An 18,991-nucleotide genomic window follows, 5' to 3' on the forward strand; every position below is an offset into this window, starting at 1 on the left:
TGCACTCGTCCGTTCGGTGGCAGGGTCGGAGCGAGACTGCCTTTAACCCTACCCACATTATCGGCCGAGTGCTAACCGACATTCCATTTATTATATAATCTCATGACGTCACACTACTAGTTGTTGCCTTGCGACCCAAATATAGGTCACAAGTAAGTACAAAGAAATGTACGGTAATGAAACCGTAGATATATATAGGTAATAAGTAGGTATAAGGTGCTTAAATAAAAGAGCTCACAGGAATTCGAGTGCGTGACCTTACTACACCTTAAGTACGCGTAAATACGCGCTACCTATTGTAGTTCGCCTAATACAATTAGTGATAAGTATAAGGATATGTGTAGGTACAATAATGAACTGCCTAATGCTCTAAAGTCTAACCTGATTAGATTACGTAAACTATAATAAGCTTATTAACTGTAATATCGTTTGTACAAATTAAAACGTTAAGATATAATATATGTATTTACAAGTTGAGGTAACAAACCGTACTCGAGGGAAAGCAACTAATATTGGAGATTTTTTTGTAAAACTCCGAGTTTAATTTACCAATTCCACAATTTTACTGTAGGTAACATTGAGTTATTCTTATTATAGACCCAGGGCGGACACGCTATACATCAAAAATCACTTGTGTTCCTATGTGTGAACGGCACGTCTGTACACACGTCATGCGTCATAGTGTGAGTCCGGCAAACGGCCGTCAATCTGCTGTCGCGGGGCGAGGTAATTCGAGTCGGGGCGGGGCGGTTCGTGGCCGTTCTGTATGATAATACCTATAACTTATTCTGTGCCAAACCAAACAATGAAATTGTCGCAATCGCAACCTGTACCACGCGACCAAAACGTCGTAGGCACCGTAAAATTCATGGCGCTTACGCGTTTAGGTCGCGAGATTCAAGCTCCGCTTCTATGGTTTGTCGTCAAAACAACAAACTCATGGCGCAAAATACTGGTTCTCTAGGTCGGTTCTATACGTAGTAATAATAGTTTAAAGGATGACTCACGTTAGACCGGGCCGTGTCCGGGCCGGAGCTTCCGGCGCTTCGTTTTCTATGGAAGACATCACGTGATCACCTGTCATGTCATAGAAAAGTAAGCGCCGGAAGCTCCGGCCCGGTCTAACGTGAGTCAACCTTTATGGTAGTAGGTAACTAATGAAAATGGTTTAGGTACCTTCAGTTCAGAGCAGCTGTATTGTACAGCAACCTCAATAACTTACTTTGATTTTGCTCTAGGTTCAGCCGAACCGAACCTTCAGAAACCGACACCTTTACCTAGGCCATTAAAAATGTTTTCTTTGAGTGAGTTGTTTCTTAATACGCTTTTAACCGCAGCTGATTTATTCCACCCTGTATAATCGTATTGATTGAACGTAGTCGAATATATACTTACCTATAGCTCTGTATCCTGAGGGTCGCGGCACGTGCCAAACGCGGCCTTGAACGTCCTTTATTATACCTACCTATAAACTGTGGGCTGAACATTCACAATGCTTCCCAAAAACTTCCAACATACCAGTGTAATATGATCTCTGTGCGCGTGGGCTTACCGCATCTCAGTACCAATTTATACTAGGTTGAGCTCACAGGCGAGTACAAAACAGAGCTTACTGATGTATAACAGTTTGTGAATAGCCTCGATCTTGCCCTATAGCGCGCAGTCCTATCCCTACACACCCCCGCCGAGCCTCTGCCGCAGCGCGCATGCGCGTCTTTGACAGCCAGACCGTGCCAACACGTCCTGATTATTTCCCTGCCTTTTATTCAACTCACGTCTTAAACTAAACATGCGACTCAGAACCACATGAGTCACGATGGTGGCTAACATCGGTCCTATCAATCCGACAAATGGTATGAGTAATTAGATGTAAAATTGCTTCGGTTTAAATGAAAGTGTTGTGCAAGTGTTGTTGTTGTCCGTAGTGGAAGCGACGGCGTATATAAGTGCCGTAGCGGCATTCGCTGCTGTTGTGCTGGTGGTGCTGCTGTTTCTGGGGAGACGGTGGTGCCACGGAGCGGTCTTCACGCGGAAGGGCTGCCACGGGGTCCTCGCAGTCAACGCGGGACCCGACGCGCCCTGCCTCACTCTCGACAATGCTCACGGTATTCTTAACTTGAAGAGAAATCTAGAGAACACAGTTAACATAGTTTATCGATTTTGTTATGAATATTTGATCGAGTATGTTAAACGCTAGCGAAGGCCTGTGAAGCCGTCATAGCATTAATTTATTTTTTAGTGTAGTAGAGTCAAGGGCGCAGAACGCTAGGTTCCATGCTAAGTAAGGACAACATTAATGTTCGTTATCTGCTATCTTTAGCACTTAATCTTTACTGTAGGGTGCGTTTGTAGCAAGGTTGGTTTATTTTTAGTTGGAGGTTCTTTTGTTTTTATTTTTCACTGTAAACTGATACCTACTTTTAATATACGTAGTTAAATTATAGAGAAATTTTCCTACTACTTTCAGTGTGTAAATTTAACTTTCCATTTTCATAAACTAAACATAGGTACAGTCACGCTCCGTGATTGTTAAGCCATTTAGGGTTCCAGCTAAATTGGACCTTCCATTGCGTAAGTATTTAAAAACCAATTTATCTAGGACCCTAAATGGCTCAAAAATCGCGGAGCATGATGATACTTACTTAAAATTTTAAGGGTGCTTTGTACATTTCCACAAGCTCCTATAAATGCTATTTATAGGATTTTCTGTCTTAAACTACAAACACAATCAATTTTAGATCAGTATAACTTCTAAGGATAACTTGATTAAAAAGAGAATCCAAGATATATCTACAAACGTTCGTTTCCATACTTTTGCTCCAAACGCATCCGTATTACCGCTAAAGACTTACACTTAGTAGTTAAGTATAAGTAGTTGTTTTGTTTATATATATATAAATAGCTAGATTACATATAGTATAATTGATTAGTACTGCGTATATATCGATTGACGTTGTCCGTACGTCTGTGTTGTTATAGATACTTTGTCGAAACCGATCCATTATCCCGACCGAATATTCGCGTTCGAGGCGTCAGACGACGACGAAGAGCAGCGCTTGCGCATACAGCAGGTGAGACATTATAATGGCCTCTCCAAACGTCACCGATAATCGCATGTGATTTGCAATACATTGCGGCATTTGGACGATCGATTGAAATCGTTGCACCTACTAAGCCAGCAATTATCTAAAAATCACATGCTATAAGTTGTAACGTCTCTAGAAGCCAGGCGCCCCGGGCTGAAATTGAGTCCCGAAATCTCTATGGTCACGTAATGTTATCTATGACACCATACAAAACAACAGGTGCCATAGAGAATATTCCGAGACCACAGAGTCCGTCTAAGCTAACTATGCACCGACATGAATAGAACAAAGTAAGGCATAAACGGCATATTTTCATAGACATTTTACATTAATCATGATACACACTTTGTCATAGCTTGCAGAGTTAACTTAGCCCGACTAGAGATTTCGATGCTTAATTTTGGCCCGTGTATGGTACGTCTAAATCTTGCACAAACGGAGCAATTTTGTAGTGCAATTCCTTATTTATCCACTCACATTTGTGTAGCCACCTGCAACTTTAGTATTTTGTAAAACGAAGCTCGCAAAATAGGTAAAATCGAATCACGAATGTCGAATAATTTCGAAAATTAACTCTAATATGAAGAATTATGTGAGATTGCCGGATATTACTCGACATTTGGTGGTGATCATAAACTACCCGAATGTATACGGCATATATGCTCTTATAGCGTCATAAATAAAATTTGTTTAGATATTTTTATACTTTTCATTGTACAGGATATTATTGCTGAAGATGTTCTTACTTGTTGCACAATATTAATTGTTTTTTTTTCTAAACTGTTTTACTTTCTGTACTGTTTTCTGTTTTACTCAGTATTTTACTACCCTGATAAGACAACCTTTATAAGACAAAGGGAGTCTGAAGATACGTTTTTGTTTTAACCAAGGGCACGACTTGTTAGATATCACGTTGCTCTGCTGTTTTTATATCAAAGGAAACAGCTGTAAGTGAAACGTGATCAAAGGCGACCGAGTCAAAAAATTTTTTTTTATTGTTTAATCCTGACCCCCAACAGTTGCCTTCTGCATATGAAGATTTAAATAAATAATGAACGAGACTAATCTATTTACTTTTGAGTATATTTTACAGTGAACTCAAAACGGCCTATATTTTTATGAAACTGGTTTTGAATAATAAGTAATAAGTGCAAGAGCAAATTTTAATGAAAACCCTTTCAAATCTGCCTGAAGTTAAGTAAATTGTTTTGACATTAAAGGATTACGAAATTACGGCCATTCTAAAGGAATTATCTTGCTGTTGGGCTAAAAAACTGTGCTGAAAAATGCTGTTGCGTCTACAGATTTTTTAAATTGCACAGCAATTTGATCACAGACAATGATTTTTAGGGTTCTGTACCCAAAGGGTAAAAACGGGACCCTATTACTAAGACTCCACTGTCCGTCTGTCTGTCTATCTGTCTGTCTGTCACCAGGCTGTATCTCATGAACCGTGATAGCTAGACAGTTGAAATTTTCACAGAAGATGTATTTCTGTTGCCGCTATACTAACAACAAATACTTAAAAAAGAATAAAATAAATATTTAAGTGGGCCTCCCATACTTCAAACGTGATTTTGTTTGCCGTTTTTTGCGTAGAGGTACGGAACCATTCGTGCGCGAGTCCGACTCGCACTTGGCCGGTTTTTTACTGTAGTTTTTTTGAAAATAGCCATCAGTTTTCACTAAAGTCACTAGCTTCTACTATTTTAAACAGCCTGCTACGGCTCGTAGCGCGACTACGGCGTAGCAACTGTAGACCTTTACAGCCTCTACCGGGTTCACAATTACTTCTTGCAGATATTGTTTTGTAAAGTTGGTCAAAAAACCGACCAAGTGCTAGACGGACTCGCGCACGAAGGGTTCCGTACCATTACGCAAAATACGGCAATAAAATCACATTTGTTGTATGGGAGCCCCACTTAAATATTTATTTTATTCTATTTTTAGTATTCGTTGTTATAGCGGCAACAGGAATACATCATCTGTGAAACATTCAACTGTCTAGCTCACGGTTCATAAGATACAGCCTGGTGACAGACAGACGGACAGCGGGGGCTTAGTAATAGGGTCCCGTTTTACCCTTTGGGTACGGAACCCTAAAAAGAATAACTACGAATTTCTTTTTAACAACAGAATTTTCGTGAGACAGACATATTAAATAGAGTACCTATATTAAAAGTCGAAAATTGCTAGATATGTTTCGCTCCATAACGAGTAGCATCAACGTGAGCCAACAGCTCCGCCAACGCGTGCACCGTTGATGCTCCTCGTTAAGAAGCGAAACATGTCGAGAACTTTTCTACTTAAAATATACGTGAGTAACCCGTTTTAATATATTTAAGTACTGGCTAAAATTTGTAAAAAGTTCACAATAAACGAAATAAATACTCGTCGGGGTAGTGTGACTACTTGTAAAAACACAAATTGAAATATTTTCATAAGAATGTAATTTAATTTGTTCTTAAAGTTCACAATAATAAGGTTTCATGAAGCTGTGCAAGTATAGTTTCGCAACCGCAAGAGTCGCCCCAGATTCGTCCCAGACGGTGTCAACATCGGCCATTTATAATTAAACTGGCAAATCCTGCGATTGCGGCGATTCGCGACTCTCGCAACACTATAATCGCGATCGGGTTCAATTAACTCCGATGCGCTCTTTACCTGAAATGATATGTAAATGTATAAGAGAAAATAATTTATTTTAAACAACGCAATCTTAAAATTAACAGACGGTTAACATACTAAACTAACATACTTTTCTAAATAAAGGGGCCCACTGATTACCAGTCCGCCGGACGATACCTATCGGCCTGTCAGTTGTTCGGAACTGTCAAATTTTGGTTCTAACAGGCTGATATCGTCCGGCGGACTGATAATCAGCGGGCCTCTTAAGAAATGTAAGAAGTAGATACAGATGATATTTGTAACAATTTGACAAGCTTTTATTAACTGTAAACTTATCTAATAATTCTAATATCTAATTGATGCCTACCTAAATGCAAACAAAAACTCATAAGTTTTCCTTTTTGTAATTTATTTTTCTCTACCTGAGATACAGGATTTTCCTAGTTCAGGTGGAAGTCATTAAAAAGACGTACATTATAAGATATTCTTAACCTAATGTGAAATGTATGACTATGTTTTTCTATATAAAGAATTTATCATTTATTTATAAATAATTTATTATTTATTAATAAAGAATTTATTTAAATTGTATTTGCATTTATACGTAAATTGTCATCAAAATTGGCAGGCAGTTTTTTGACCACTTTGTTGGTATCAAATTGAGCTGAAATTAGGTACTTACCATACTTAAAGATCGGTGACAATGTACGAGTACCTGATATTAATCTGATGATGGAGGTCGAAGACGGCCATAGAAACTACATTACGAATTTACATTGACTTTGGGTTTGTTAGAATCGTCTCAAAGGAAAATACAGTCTGCAATAGAAAAATTCACATGAAATGAAATTCTTGACAAAAACTTAATACCCCGAATTGAAACAGAGAGAGCATGCAATATAATATAATTTGTATTTAGTTATAAAGTATATTTAAAGAAGCATGAAATAGAACTATTTACTCATAATAGAATAATTTTAGGTACCCTATTCTTATTTTCATTTTTATTATTCCCTTTTCATAGATATTCGATAATTATTCCTATTTTGAAAAATATTAGTGCCAATATGTAGGTACTTATATATAGTTCATCAATATCGGAAACAAGTATAACTTTATCGCTAAAATACCTACTTATCCTCATACTCGTAATAACCTTCCCACGCACGATGTCATAAAATTGTGGTTTATTACTTATTAGGTAATAACATTTTAAGAGGTTGAATTTATTATGTCATATATGCACGTTACCCGTATCTTAGACACCACTTAATCATGGTAAGTTATCGTTAGACTCGGACCAAGCTAACATTGCATGCTATTTGCAATGAAAAAGCGTGAAAATGTCATATATTGAATATATCACGTTTATACTTAGTTTTTGTTCCATCAAGGTGTGGTGTTCACACAATTTGGTCACAGATTAATTAAGATCCTATTTTGGCTTACATTAGCCGAAACTAGGGTTGCCATACGTTAGGATTCGCCCTGAAATGTCAGGATTTTGGGGGACTTGGGTGTCATGATATTCGGGATAGAGAAACGGGTATGGATGGTATAGAAAGGATCGCAATCTCTTATGGCAGAATTGTTGTAAAAGTGACCGCGTTAAGCTTTAAATAATAGTTCCTAATCTCTCCGGTGGCGCTAGTTAGGCTCTGGGACATGAGTAATGAGTATAACATGAACCATATAAAGCAAACAAATAACCCGACCAAATTACGTAGGTTGTTTTTGGTAGTATTTCGGTGTATGGTGGCGCCGCCTAATTACTGTTTTTTGATAGACAATTTTTACACATAGAGATTTGGCTCCTTTATACAGTCTCCATGGAAACGGGTGTGAAATCACGTCATGTAACTCGCCTGCCACATTTGTTTTGGCTTCTGACAGCGAATGTGACTTGTTTACGCTCACTGTAATTGGATTGCCCTTGGCCGCCGTGTCGAGTAAATAATTAATGACGACTGACATGTTTGACATTTTGACGTGGCGTCACAAAGTTTAAAGTATACATCTACCCACGTTTAGAATAACAGACGTGTGAGTCATTGACTAAGTAAGTATGCTTAAACACGGATCCGTGCGTGGGAATTTAAATCTATTGTTTGAAATATCATGGTCACTTTTTCAATGATCAAATTTGACAGCCGGCATACGTGGGGTTAAGTTAAGTAACCTTTGTTGAAGTCTAACTTTAGTGATTTTTCAGGAACAAGATTAATTAATTGGTTTTCACATATTATCACAGTATACTTCCGTTGTTAGGTAACGCATGGCGGAGAAGTGTTAAAGCATAAAAGAAAGTAGCAGTCGTGTTCATTAATTGAATCCCGAGCGTAGCGAGGGATTTTAAAATAGAATCCTGAGCACAGTGAGGGATTCAAGTCTTAACGCCCAAAGTGGAAATAATTTTTCCCCTCACTAGCTCGGAAAGCCATCTTTTATCCTTTAAAACAAGCGGAGAAAAACGCATTTTATCCACTAGTGGGGAAAGTAATTTGACCTTGGATGGAGCGTGTTTAAGTAGCTTGACTGATAACAAAACGTAAAACGCTCATAATAATGGTTCGTTCGATATTAATTATCATTAAATAAATGGTTTGAGAATTCAATAAAAAATACCAGATTTAGCTTTATTTAATGATTTTAAGTCATAAACCTTAAAATTCCATAATAAACGTTTGTTTTTTAATAATTATGTTAAATATAATTCTGAACGCACAAGTTAAGTCGATGCAATTTCAAAACGCATCATTGACATTTCATACGTCAGAAATGTCAACATTGTCAACAAAAATTTTACTTAAAAACTTCTCACGTAAAAGTACAGAATTTCCAGTTTTTTGTTATAATATGGTAAAAAATTGAGTGATTCCAGTTGATGAAGATGATCTTACGCCTGTGGATGTTGCACTTTCCTCGCTATAGTGAGGGGAAAAGTTTTGTGTTACACACGGGTGCAAATGTATTTTACTTCTCGTGTGTTAAAACACTCGCGGGTAAAATACAACTTTGCACCCTTGTATAACAAATAACTATTGCTACCATGCGACATATACTGCTTTTGTCATCACTTATGAGGAAATTATTTCGTTTCAAAATATTTTTTCAACGAAAAAAGTGTGCAAAAAAGTAAAGAAATAGTGTCCTAGCCTATAATAGAAAAGTGTCCCTTTGATTCTTCCTAGCAGGGAAGAAAGTGCCACTTTGATCTTTCATAGCAGGGAAGAAAAAGCCCTTTTACCGGAATGGTGATGTGAAAAAGCAGTTTTTGTCTTTTTCACTACCAAGTTACCTTAAACCTATTCAAATAACAACCATTGCCAAAAATAGTACAAGATCTGTAAAGCGTCAAGCATCCTCTGAGAGTTACTCAAAATTAAGCTACACTTATTTTACATTTTATAACTTACATAACAAAAATTCTCATGTTAGCATCTTAAATAAAATAAAACCGGCCAAGTGCGAGTCGGACTCGCGTTCTAAGGGTTCCGTACATTACACAATTTAAACAATGTATTTTTTATGTGAAACGTGAGTGAAATGTCTTTAAAAAACCCGTAGGGGTCGGATCAAAAACTAAGTAATTAAGTCCTACTCACGCTTGACTGCATATTTTTATTAGGTTTTCCTGTAATCTATAGGTAAAGAACTATTTTGTGTATTTTTATCAATCTTTTAGACCCGGTAGTTTCGGAGATAAAGGGGGGGAATGGTAATTTTTTGCCTATTTTCTTGAATAACTTCTAATGTTTTTCCGAAAATTATAAAAAATATATGTATTTGAGATTCTCACAATAAGCTCTTTCATTTGATATGTAACACGAAATAGTTTGAAAAACTTATTTTTTTAATTTTCTCGTTTAAAGTCCCCCAAAAGCGGCCCCCATGTTTAAAATTCATTTGTTTACGTTACATGTCCGTCTTTGGGTCACAAACTTACATATGTATACCAAATTTTAACTTAATTGGTCCAGTAGTTTCGGAGAAACTCGGCTGTGACAGACGGTACGGACAGACAGACAGACAGACGCAGGAGTGATCCTATAAGGGTTCCGTTTTTTCCTTTTGAGGTACGGAATTAACCCAAAAAAACGCCAGGGTCTGTATGTAATAAATTTTTTTTTAATGGAATTGAATTTAAAGGAAAAATATGGGAATGCTCCCAAACAAATGAAAAAGTTTTAGTCTAGTCTATTAGTGTTACGAGTCAGGTCAGCTAAGCTAACTCAGCACTCTCAGCAGTGTCTTTGATAACACAAAAGTGTGCGTGTTATTTTAAAAGTCATAATTTCATAGAAGTTCGAGGTTTATGATAACACTTCCACACTGTGCTATCAAACACGCTGCAGAGTTAGCTTAGCCTGACTATACCTAGTGAAACAATAAGTATATATTTATGCAAAAGGATGGCGGTGACCATAACCTAGATATTAATATTCCACCTCGAGACTCGTATTTTCAGCTCGCCAGACTATTTTTTTCCTTTGCTAAAATAGCGACATTATGTTGAGCTCTTTTTTTATCTACTTCTTTAGTTATTATTTTATTACTAAATAAAAAACAATACTAAGACGTCTAAGCATCGCAGTCGTAAATGTGTCAGCTGAAAGTAGATGGCGCTGTAGGTACGACGGTACGCGTTTTGTGGTAACAGGATTTTAAAACGCTTGACAATCTTGTTACAAATTCGAATTTGAAACTACAATATTTTACAGTTTTTCATTGTCTATGCCCAATGCCCATTCTATTGTCAATACTAATGAATACTAGCACTTATAGTAATTAAATTTATCTGCCCATATGTTGCCAACTAAGTAAAAAAATTCTAATCAAACTCTTCCAAACAGGATAAAGAAGAAGTGGGATGCCACTACGAAGAGAAGAACGAGAACGCAGCACCAATAAAAGCAGGAGTGGAGGTGGAGCTGGTCGAGACGGCGCTACGGGAGAGCACCCTGCGAGAGACAAGGATAGACGATGTGGTGCCGCGGCGAGCCGAGTACATCCACACGCTTGAGGCTCAGAGCAGCGTGGACAGCGACGTCATCGTTCATAATGTAAGTAGATGTTGGTCGAGACGGCGCTACGGAAGCGCAACCTGCGAGCGACAAGGACAGGCGATGTGGTGCCGCGGTGGGCCGAGTACATCCACACGCTTGAGGTTCAGAGCAGCGTGGACAGTGTAGTGTTCGTTCATAATGTAAACTTACAGTCGTGCCGTATCAACCAACATCTATTCTACTTGTAGATGTTGGTTGAGACGGCGCCACGGAAGCGCAACCTGCGAGCGACAAGGACAGGCCGAGTACATCCACACGCTTGAGGCTCAGAGCAGCGTGGACAGCGACGTCATCGTTCATAATTTAAGTAGAAGACATCTTATTTCTACCTATTAATCAAATATGTATTCAATCTAGCATCTATAGTTCTTCTTAGCGAGATATGGGATCTCAATCCGGATCGAAGGACCATCGAATATGAGGACGGGTTTTTAAAACTTTAAAAGTTGAAGTTTTAAAAAGTAGAATGGTAAAATAGTAAGTAAATATACATTAGTTGCTCTTTCTAGACATGTGTAAAGTTCGCGGTATTGTATTTGTTTTTTGCACTGTCTATAGGGTCATTGCGCTAGTTTTCGTCCAGCTCTAGTTTTCGTCCACTTGGCGAAATTTGAATATAAACCTCTACATTGCTAAACAAATTTTGACTTATTGCAATCTTAATTATTGTCAACAATATATCTATCTACATAAAAATGATATTTTTCAAGTAGTAAATTAACAATGAAATATATTATTTGCTAATCCGTCAAGTGGACGAAAACTAGAGCATGGACGGAAACTAGCGCAATGACCCTATTTGATAACATATTACTAATGCAAAGTAAGTGTCAAGTACGCATAAATTATTATTATAGCTAGCGGTATTTTTATTTACGTAAAACTCATAATTTTTTTAGTTTTTAACCCCCGACGCAAAAAGAGAGGGGTGTTATAAGTTTAACGTGTCTGTCTGTGTATCTGTGTATCTGTCTGTGGTATCATAGCTCCCAAACGGATGAACCGATTTTCTTTTAGTTTTTTTGATGTCCTTTTATCATATAAATGGGGGTTTATTTCATTTGCATGCGTTTAATTGCTTCGCGTGGAAAGATTTAACAGGTCAGGGGGTAGAGGTGTCGCTTCAGTATTTAATAGCCCTATTAAACTGTTCCTTGACCTGGCGCTAATAAATGGGTTACATTAGGGTGTTAAAGAGGAAAGTATTTATATTTATTTAATGTCTTTTCCTAACGTAAACTGCTTTATCGTAGGAATTTTCGTCAAGGGTACTTAATTATTAGCGTCGAAGCACATTTCACATTTGTACTGGCGCAAGCCGGTCGGCCGCTCGCAGACGCGGTCGGCTCCGAACGGATTCCATCGCTTCTGCCATACATAATGTATAGGCACATTGAAAATGCGCTCCGGCGCGGCCTTACTCCAGCCGGTCGGTAGGAATCGTACATTAGAGATTACTTATATGTGAATTATTGATGAATTCGACGGTCAACACCACTACTCTTGTCTACTGAAGATTCAGAAACAACACAAGTTTAAACCTTAATCGACTGATTTTTAAAATTACCTTAGTCCGCTTCATTTATTTTTTTATCTCTAGCAGCTTTAGTGTGTACTTTCCCAAAGTGTGTGTGTGTGTGTGTGTGTGTGTGTGTGTGTGTGTGTGTGTGTGTGTGTGTGTGTGACGAGTGTTCGTAAGTACTAAAATCACAACAGCAACACTATTAACAGCATAACAGCAACAGCAGTGAGAAAAAAATACCTAAGGATTCCAGAACTGTTGCTGTGGTTGAAATTGGCCAAGAGAATCATCGTCATCATATTTCTCCCTTGCTTGATTTTAAACTAAGCTAATCATCTGCCCTCAGGATACATCACTCCTCTGCGGAGAGAGCAGCAGTCAAGAACGCGGCTCCGTGGAACTAACCCTGCTGTATGACGCGCCGGTCCGCAGCATGACGGTGCACGTGCTGCAGGCGCGCGCGTTGCCACAGCGCACGCCGCAACCGCTGCTGCAGAGTCAGGTCAGGGTTCAAATTTGCAGCACACCTAAAAGCTGAGAACCAGACCAGCGCCGCCCAAACTCATTCGCTCGCCGTCAACTAGTCGTCAACCATTACGTAACAGAAACACCTCGGAAATGTGGGTATAGTCAACATCAAAGATATGTTTACATTTTTCGCCTTATTACAAGGGAGTAAGGTGCAAAGTGTAATCATATCTTTGACGTTGACTGTAGGTACAGTCAGCAGTAGAAGTTGCTAAGCGGGCGAAGTGTTCAAAATGGGTCTCTATTTTTTCCCATAAAGTTTAAGTCATAATGTGTTTGTCCACATTTTCGTTAGTCATAATTTGGTTTTTCTCTGAAACGCGTAACTTTTCAGGATTGCCATAAAACAAACCTAACCTAACCTATCTATAGACCTTAGGAAAATCCTGAAGTTAACGGTTTCAGAATTATGACTAATGATAATATGACAATCATTACGTCATTATGACTTTCAATAATTATGTCAAACAAAGGGACCCCGTTCAAAAATACCTTGACGCGCTCATATTCTCTTAACAATAAAGTCGCTTCAAGATCATTTTGAACACCTCGCCCGCTTAGCAACTTCTGCTGCTGACTAATACATACGGCTAAGGCTGGGTAACATAGCGGTTGCGGTTGCGGGTGGGCAACAGCGCACTTACAGCGCCCGTGGCATCAGCGGCGCGGCGCCTATGGGGGAATCACAGGCAGTAAATGAGCCGTCCCCGCACTGACGGCGAGACGCAAGCGCGATGACACTAACCAGTAGAAGCTCGGTTACTGCGAGTTGTCAACGCACTTAGCCTGTGTCGTTTTTAGCAATATCCTCCCGATTGTCAATTAATCAAATTATACTACTACATACTACTGTCCTGGCCGGTTTCGACCACGGTGACTATTCAGTACTGATTATTGAGAGCGACGCTCGTGAACTCTCAGGTGCGTAACCGATTTTAGAAGCAAATGTACGGCCGCATTCACTGCAGGTCAGCACCCCTCCGACAAAATCGGATCAAATTACAGTAAAGATAACACAAAATCTTTTTAAAAAAATAGTTGACTGAAGTGGTAAATTCATTTACAGCGCGCGTCTTCTTATTTAATTTGCGAATACCTACACGAGCAATAGAAAAGCGAAGATTATATAGAATCCTCTGAATGTTAAGTATTTAATTAGAGGGTCCATCACTCGTGTGAACAATACACGAGCTAAGTTTACCGGGGTTCATTTAGAGGTGACATGACACGGCGGGTGACGATAAAGGTCCTGTATATTAAGCGGGCAATTTTTGGGAACATTTTCTTTCTCTATTATTATGTTTCAACAGGGTACCATCGTTGTCTGATTATAATTATTTTGAAGCTATTATCTAACGGCGGAATCGAACGCTGAAATTAATTGATTAATGATCTCTACGACGAATGTCAATTGACTTTACAGACACGAGTAAATGTACCTATAAGGAATAATTAATTAATTTTATAAATCTTAAACTGTTGCTTACAGGTGCGAATAGTCCTTCTACCATTGAAGAGGCAAAAGTTCAAATCAAAGATACGAAATGGTGAAAATCCTCAATACATGGAAAGTTTCGTTCTCCATAAAATCAACCCAGGTAAACAAAATACCACTTTAGCAAGAATTTAATTCCAACTCAATGGACATCTAAGTGCCACTTGCAGCAATCCACTAACCCGGGGTTAACCTGTTAAACCTGGAGTTACCATGGTTAAACATTACAATTTGAGAATAATAGGTGGCACTGAGGGCCTACCGCGAAACTCGAAATTTTGTTATCTTCCTCCCTATCACTCTTGCATAAATATTCCAGCAATAACAGGCAGATAACGAAATTTCTATTTTCACGGTAGACCCTTTGAACTCCCTTCCCGACAAAATTCATTTCATTCTTTGTATACCTTTGGGGAGCCAAACGCAAAACTGTTGGGAACTCCTGCACTCTAGACTTTCAGCGCACAATGACACAGCGTGCATGTGTGTCATTCTCATTATTTAACCTTTATCTTGTTTCATTTATCACTCATCACGACACATTTCTTCCACAATGCATTGTTGCTACATACCAGGAAACCTGGAAGCTTCGCAGTGTATGAGTTAACTAGACCGAGTTAATTTAGCAATTACCCTCTACAACCTTACCGCTTTTATCTAAAAATAACCATTAGGTACTAAACTGAACAATTTTCAATCTATTCGCAGAGGACGTATACGGATTAGGACTTCGAATCCGCATCTACGGCTGCGAGCGCATGCGGCGGCAGCGCCTCCTAGGCGAGGCGGCCGTATCCTTCGCGACACTTAACCTAGAGCTAGAGAACAGCCTGTGGCTGCAGCTGGCGCCGCGGCAGCAGGCTAGCCTTCAGGTAACTATTAAGTTAAAAAAAGCTCTTATAATTGTCTTATTACGCACCGAGCGTTAAATAGAACTAAAAGTGAGTTATACAACTATCTGTGCTACTTGGGAGGTACTTAAACAATTATGACAGATTAGTTAGCTAACATCATTTATTCCGTCCTATTTTCTCTAAGCCCTTTCCTTTACATACTTATATCAGTTTCTGATTAAAATAAAAGCGAAATAAGCCATAAAGTACAGCCAATATTAGGATTTTTGAAAGCACATCGCTCGCGCATCCTGTACTGCAACGCAGCTTACGCAGCGTAACTTCATGCCCCGTGCCGCCACCGTGTTACGCGCGCGACGCCACTAAGCAGCTGCCGTGCTCACACCTCACACCCCGCTATCATAGCCATCGCCCCACTACAGTGGAAGTGTTTTTGTGACTTCGTGGGATTAATACAACAAATATTTCAACTGTCAATATTGTTCACAGCTCCCGAAACTAGAACTGAACCACTCCATGTCCATGTCCGGTGTATTGGCGTCTCCATCGTCCATCACGACGACTACGCCGACGGGTGGTGGTGAGGCCTGCAGCTTGGCTCGCTCAGATTCCGCATCTTCATGTTGCAGCGCCCGCTCCGCTCCGGAACTGCTGCTTGGACTGCAGTACAGTTCAATCACAGGACATTTATCTGTGGAGGTATGAACCGTGTGATTCTGTCACTTTGTGAGTATTGGAATTTTAGCCAGGTTCAACAAATTAACGAGGGAGGAGAGTGTTAGGGTAGACAACGCGCATGTAACTCTGTGCATGTAACGCATGTGAGTCAGCTTAACATCAGGCGGGCATTGTTTGCCACCGACGTAGTATAAAAAAATACTATCAAGTTTGTCGTTGGACATCGACCGTTGAAGCAGTTCTACTTAAAACGATCTACAGTGCGAGAAAAGGTGACAATGACGACACCAACCTCAAACAGAAAAAATACTCTAAATAGTCCATTTACTTCTGATGTCATTCATACTTAATTCTAATCTGAAGTCCAATCGGCGTTTGGTCCACAAACTTCGAAAGCGTATGTTTTAATTACAACGTTTTTTGTGGCAAAAAAAATGGAAGGAATTTAGAGCCACACATTTGCGTTTACTTATACAACCTTGATATTTAAATATTTCTAATACAATTTTGCGCAGGTGATAAAAGGCACACACTTCCGCAAGCTGTCTCCCAACAAGGCGCCGGACACGTACGTGAAGTTGAGCCTCATCAGCTCGCTGGGCATGGAAATGGGCCGCTGCAAATCCACGACGCGTCGCGCGCAGTCCAACCCGCTCTATAAGGAGCTCTTTATCTTCCAGGTACGTTTTCAATCCAGTGGGGAGTTTACGTCAATTGTTATTAAATTGAAGTCCAAAAGGAATACGTAGGACTACGCACATAAGTGTACGAGTGAACTAGTACCTATAAGCTACGCACGGAAGCTGTTGCAAATGTAAGGACATGACGTAGACTACTTAATCTAATAAGTTATAACTTCATTAATTATGCTCTCCTCCAATTTCTAATGTTGAGTCAATCTTAAGCAGCTTAGGTAATAGTTATTTGTACAAGGGGCAAAGTTTCGTGCTAATATTGACACCCGAGCAAGCGAAAGATTCCAAAACGGAAACACGAGCGAGTGTTTCGAAAAATAAAATCTTTAGAAATAGAGGAAACAACTCAAAATTTCCTTCAGATTATTTTGCCACATATGTGGATAAAATGCAACCTTCTCATTAGTTTTTCAACAATCAAGAGAGCCTTTACTAGTTGGTGTGGTGAAAATTTTATTTAATGGCTCTTTCAACCTATCATCTGTGTTGTAGGTGGCCCTGTTTCAAATAACAGAAGTGACGCTGATGGTATCGGTGTGGTGGCGTCGCAGTGTGAAACGGAACGAGATGGTGGGCTGGTTCTCGCTGGGGCACAGCCCCTCGGGTCGTGACGAGGAGCGCCATTGGCAGGAGCTCTGCGAGGGACATGGGGAACAAGTACGTTGTGTTGATTGCTATATCATTTAGACGCCGCTGTTGTATTGCATCTCACGTTATAGGAGGTGACAATGATGATATCAGTTTGGTGATGACAGTTAATGTGCGGCACAGCTCCTGAGCCGTAACGAGGAGCGTCATTGGCAGGAACTTTGAAGCGAGGCCGTATAGTATATTTAACAATAACGATATCCCGACTCACGATTTGTCTCACGTTTGTCTAGTCTCACTTTAGCGAATGAATGTGAGATAATTTAATCTCCAGGTTTCTTTAAATATCCCTGCGTGAAGAAAGCAGGTAGGCGTTTGAGTAGGTACTCAAGTGTCGGTCATGCCATGCAAGTGGAAGGTAAAAACGTTGTATTTAAATCAATTCTTAATTGCCAGGTCCAACGCTGGCACGTGCTATTGGAGTCCTGACGCTCACCGACCTAGTGCGCCGCCGCGCCGGCTTGAGAACTGACTTCACCAGGGCCCTTCGCCCCTGCCTCGGCCTCGCCGACTCGAGTGGACTCGCCCCGCGGCCTCCGGCCTGGCCCCCACTCGCTAATGTTCCAGATCTCCAGATCTTTTCGCGAGCAAGCTTTGTATTGACTGCACTGCAGATGCAGATCACTTTTGCATTGGTGTGTCGATACCACGAGTGTGTGAGAGGCACACATGTTTCTGACTGATTGAATTTGATGTTACAAATATTTTACGGATTTTCAAAATTCTACTAAAAATGTATGTGTTTTAAATAAACTCCAATATATAGTATTGATGGCTTAAATTGTAGATTTAACGCATTATAAGGGAATTGTTCTATTCTTCGTTCAGTTCTCGTAATAGCTTTTCCAAATATTACAATAGCGTTTTACGCATGAATATCTTTGTCCCATGTTATATTTATACATAGAATAGGTATATATTTATATACACATGTTGCTCTTTAGAATCTATCGTCAAATGGTTGTTCGAATTTGTACGAAAAACTGTGGAAAATCTGTCTTTTATCTTCTGCCTACGAAGCTTATAGATATTATATAAAATACGAATTGCGTTGTCTATTACGTATACATATATACTTGTATTTTATCTTAAATTTATATGTTAACTCCTTAGAAAGGCTTCGTATTGATTTAATTTCGAATTTGAATGTTGTAATGTAAACATAGAGTAAGAGTACTTTTGAAACAATTGTTTGTATGAATATTTTACTCGTATTCCAAAAGTTAGTGTTATCGTAAGTAGCATTTTATATGAAGGGACGACTCGCAGCGCACAATACTGGTGAGAGTAGGATACGGTATATAGGTACTACACATACATACTATTAAGCAATTATTCTCGTATACATTATATATTCTTCTTTTGAAAACTGTTAGTAAACACAAAAATAGTGATAGAAAACCGTCAAAATTTTTAATGATATAGTTATTTAAAAATTCGCAGTATATCTCGAATTTAAGTAGCTGTAAAAGTAAATTGACAATTTATTAATATACGCAATTTAATCATCCCGACCAGTACATAATGTATCGTATGCTTTTAAAGATAATACATAGAATTAGTTTTACAATAACGACACCACTGATTCTACGACACTACAATACATTTCTCGTAACGTTTGTTTCAATATTTTTAACATAATCTCAGGATAATTATAATAACCCAAGGTTGTATAAATATAAGGATATTATTATCACAAAACCACTCACTAATCCATTCGTAGTATGTAATAATTACGCGGATATTATTTTAAAATACGCCATATACATGATATTATTTTAAGCATTTCTG

General features: G+C 39.0%; 1 protein-coding gene across 1 annotated transcript; it reads left to right on the forward strand.

Moving 5' to 3' along the window:
- Positions 1–1,534: 1,534 nt before the first annotated feature.
- LOC134748609 (synaptotagmin-16) lies at positions 1,535–18,926 on the forward strand. Its single transcript, XM_063683404.1, has 11 exons — positions 1,535–1,853; positions 1,926–2,105; positions 2,980–3,071; positions 10,568–10,777; positions 12,649–12,804; positions 14,320–14,428; positions 15,034–15,197; positions 15,669–15,878; positions 16,373–16,537; positions 17,045–17,209; positions 17,597–18,926. Exons 1-11 carry the CDS (start codon positions 1,817–1,819, stop codon positions 17,627–17,629), a joined length of 1,521 nt encoding a protein of 506 aa, XP_063539474.1. The 5' UTR covers positions 1,535–1,816; the 3' UTR covers positions 17,630–18,926.
- Positions 18,927–18,991: the final 65 nt, after the last annotated feature.

This window comes from Cydia strobilella, chromosome 16, assembly GCF_947568885.1.
Source record: "Cydia strobilella chromosome 16, ilCydStro3.1, whole genome shotgun sequence".
Lineage (NCBI taxonomy): Eukaryota > Metazoa > Arthropoda > Insecta > Lepidoptera > Tortricidae > Cydia > Cydia strobilella.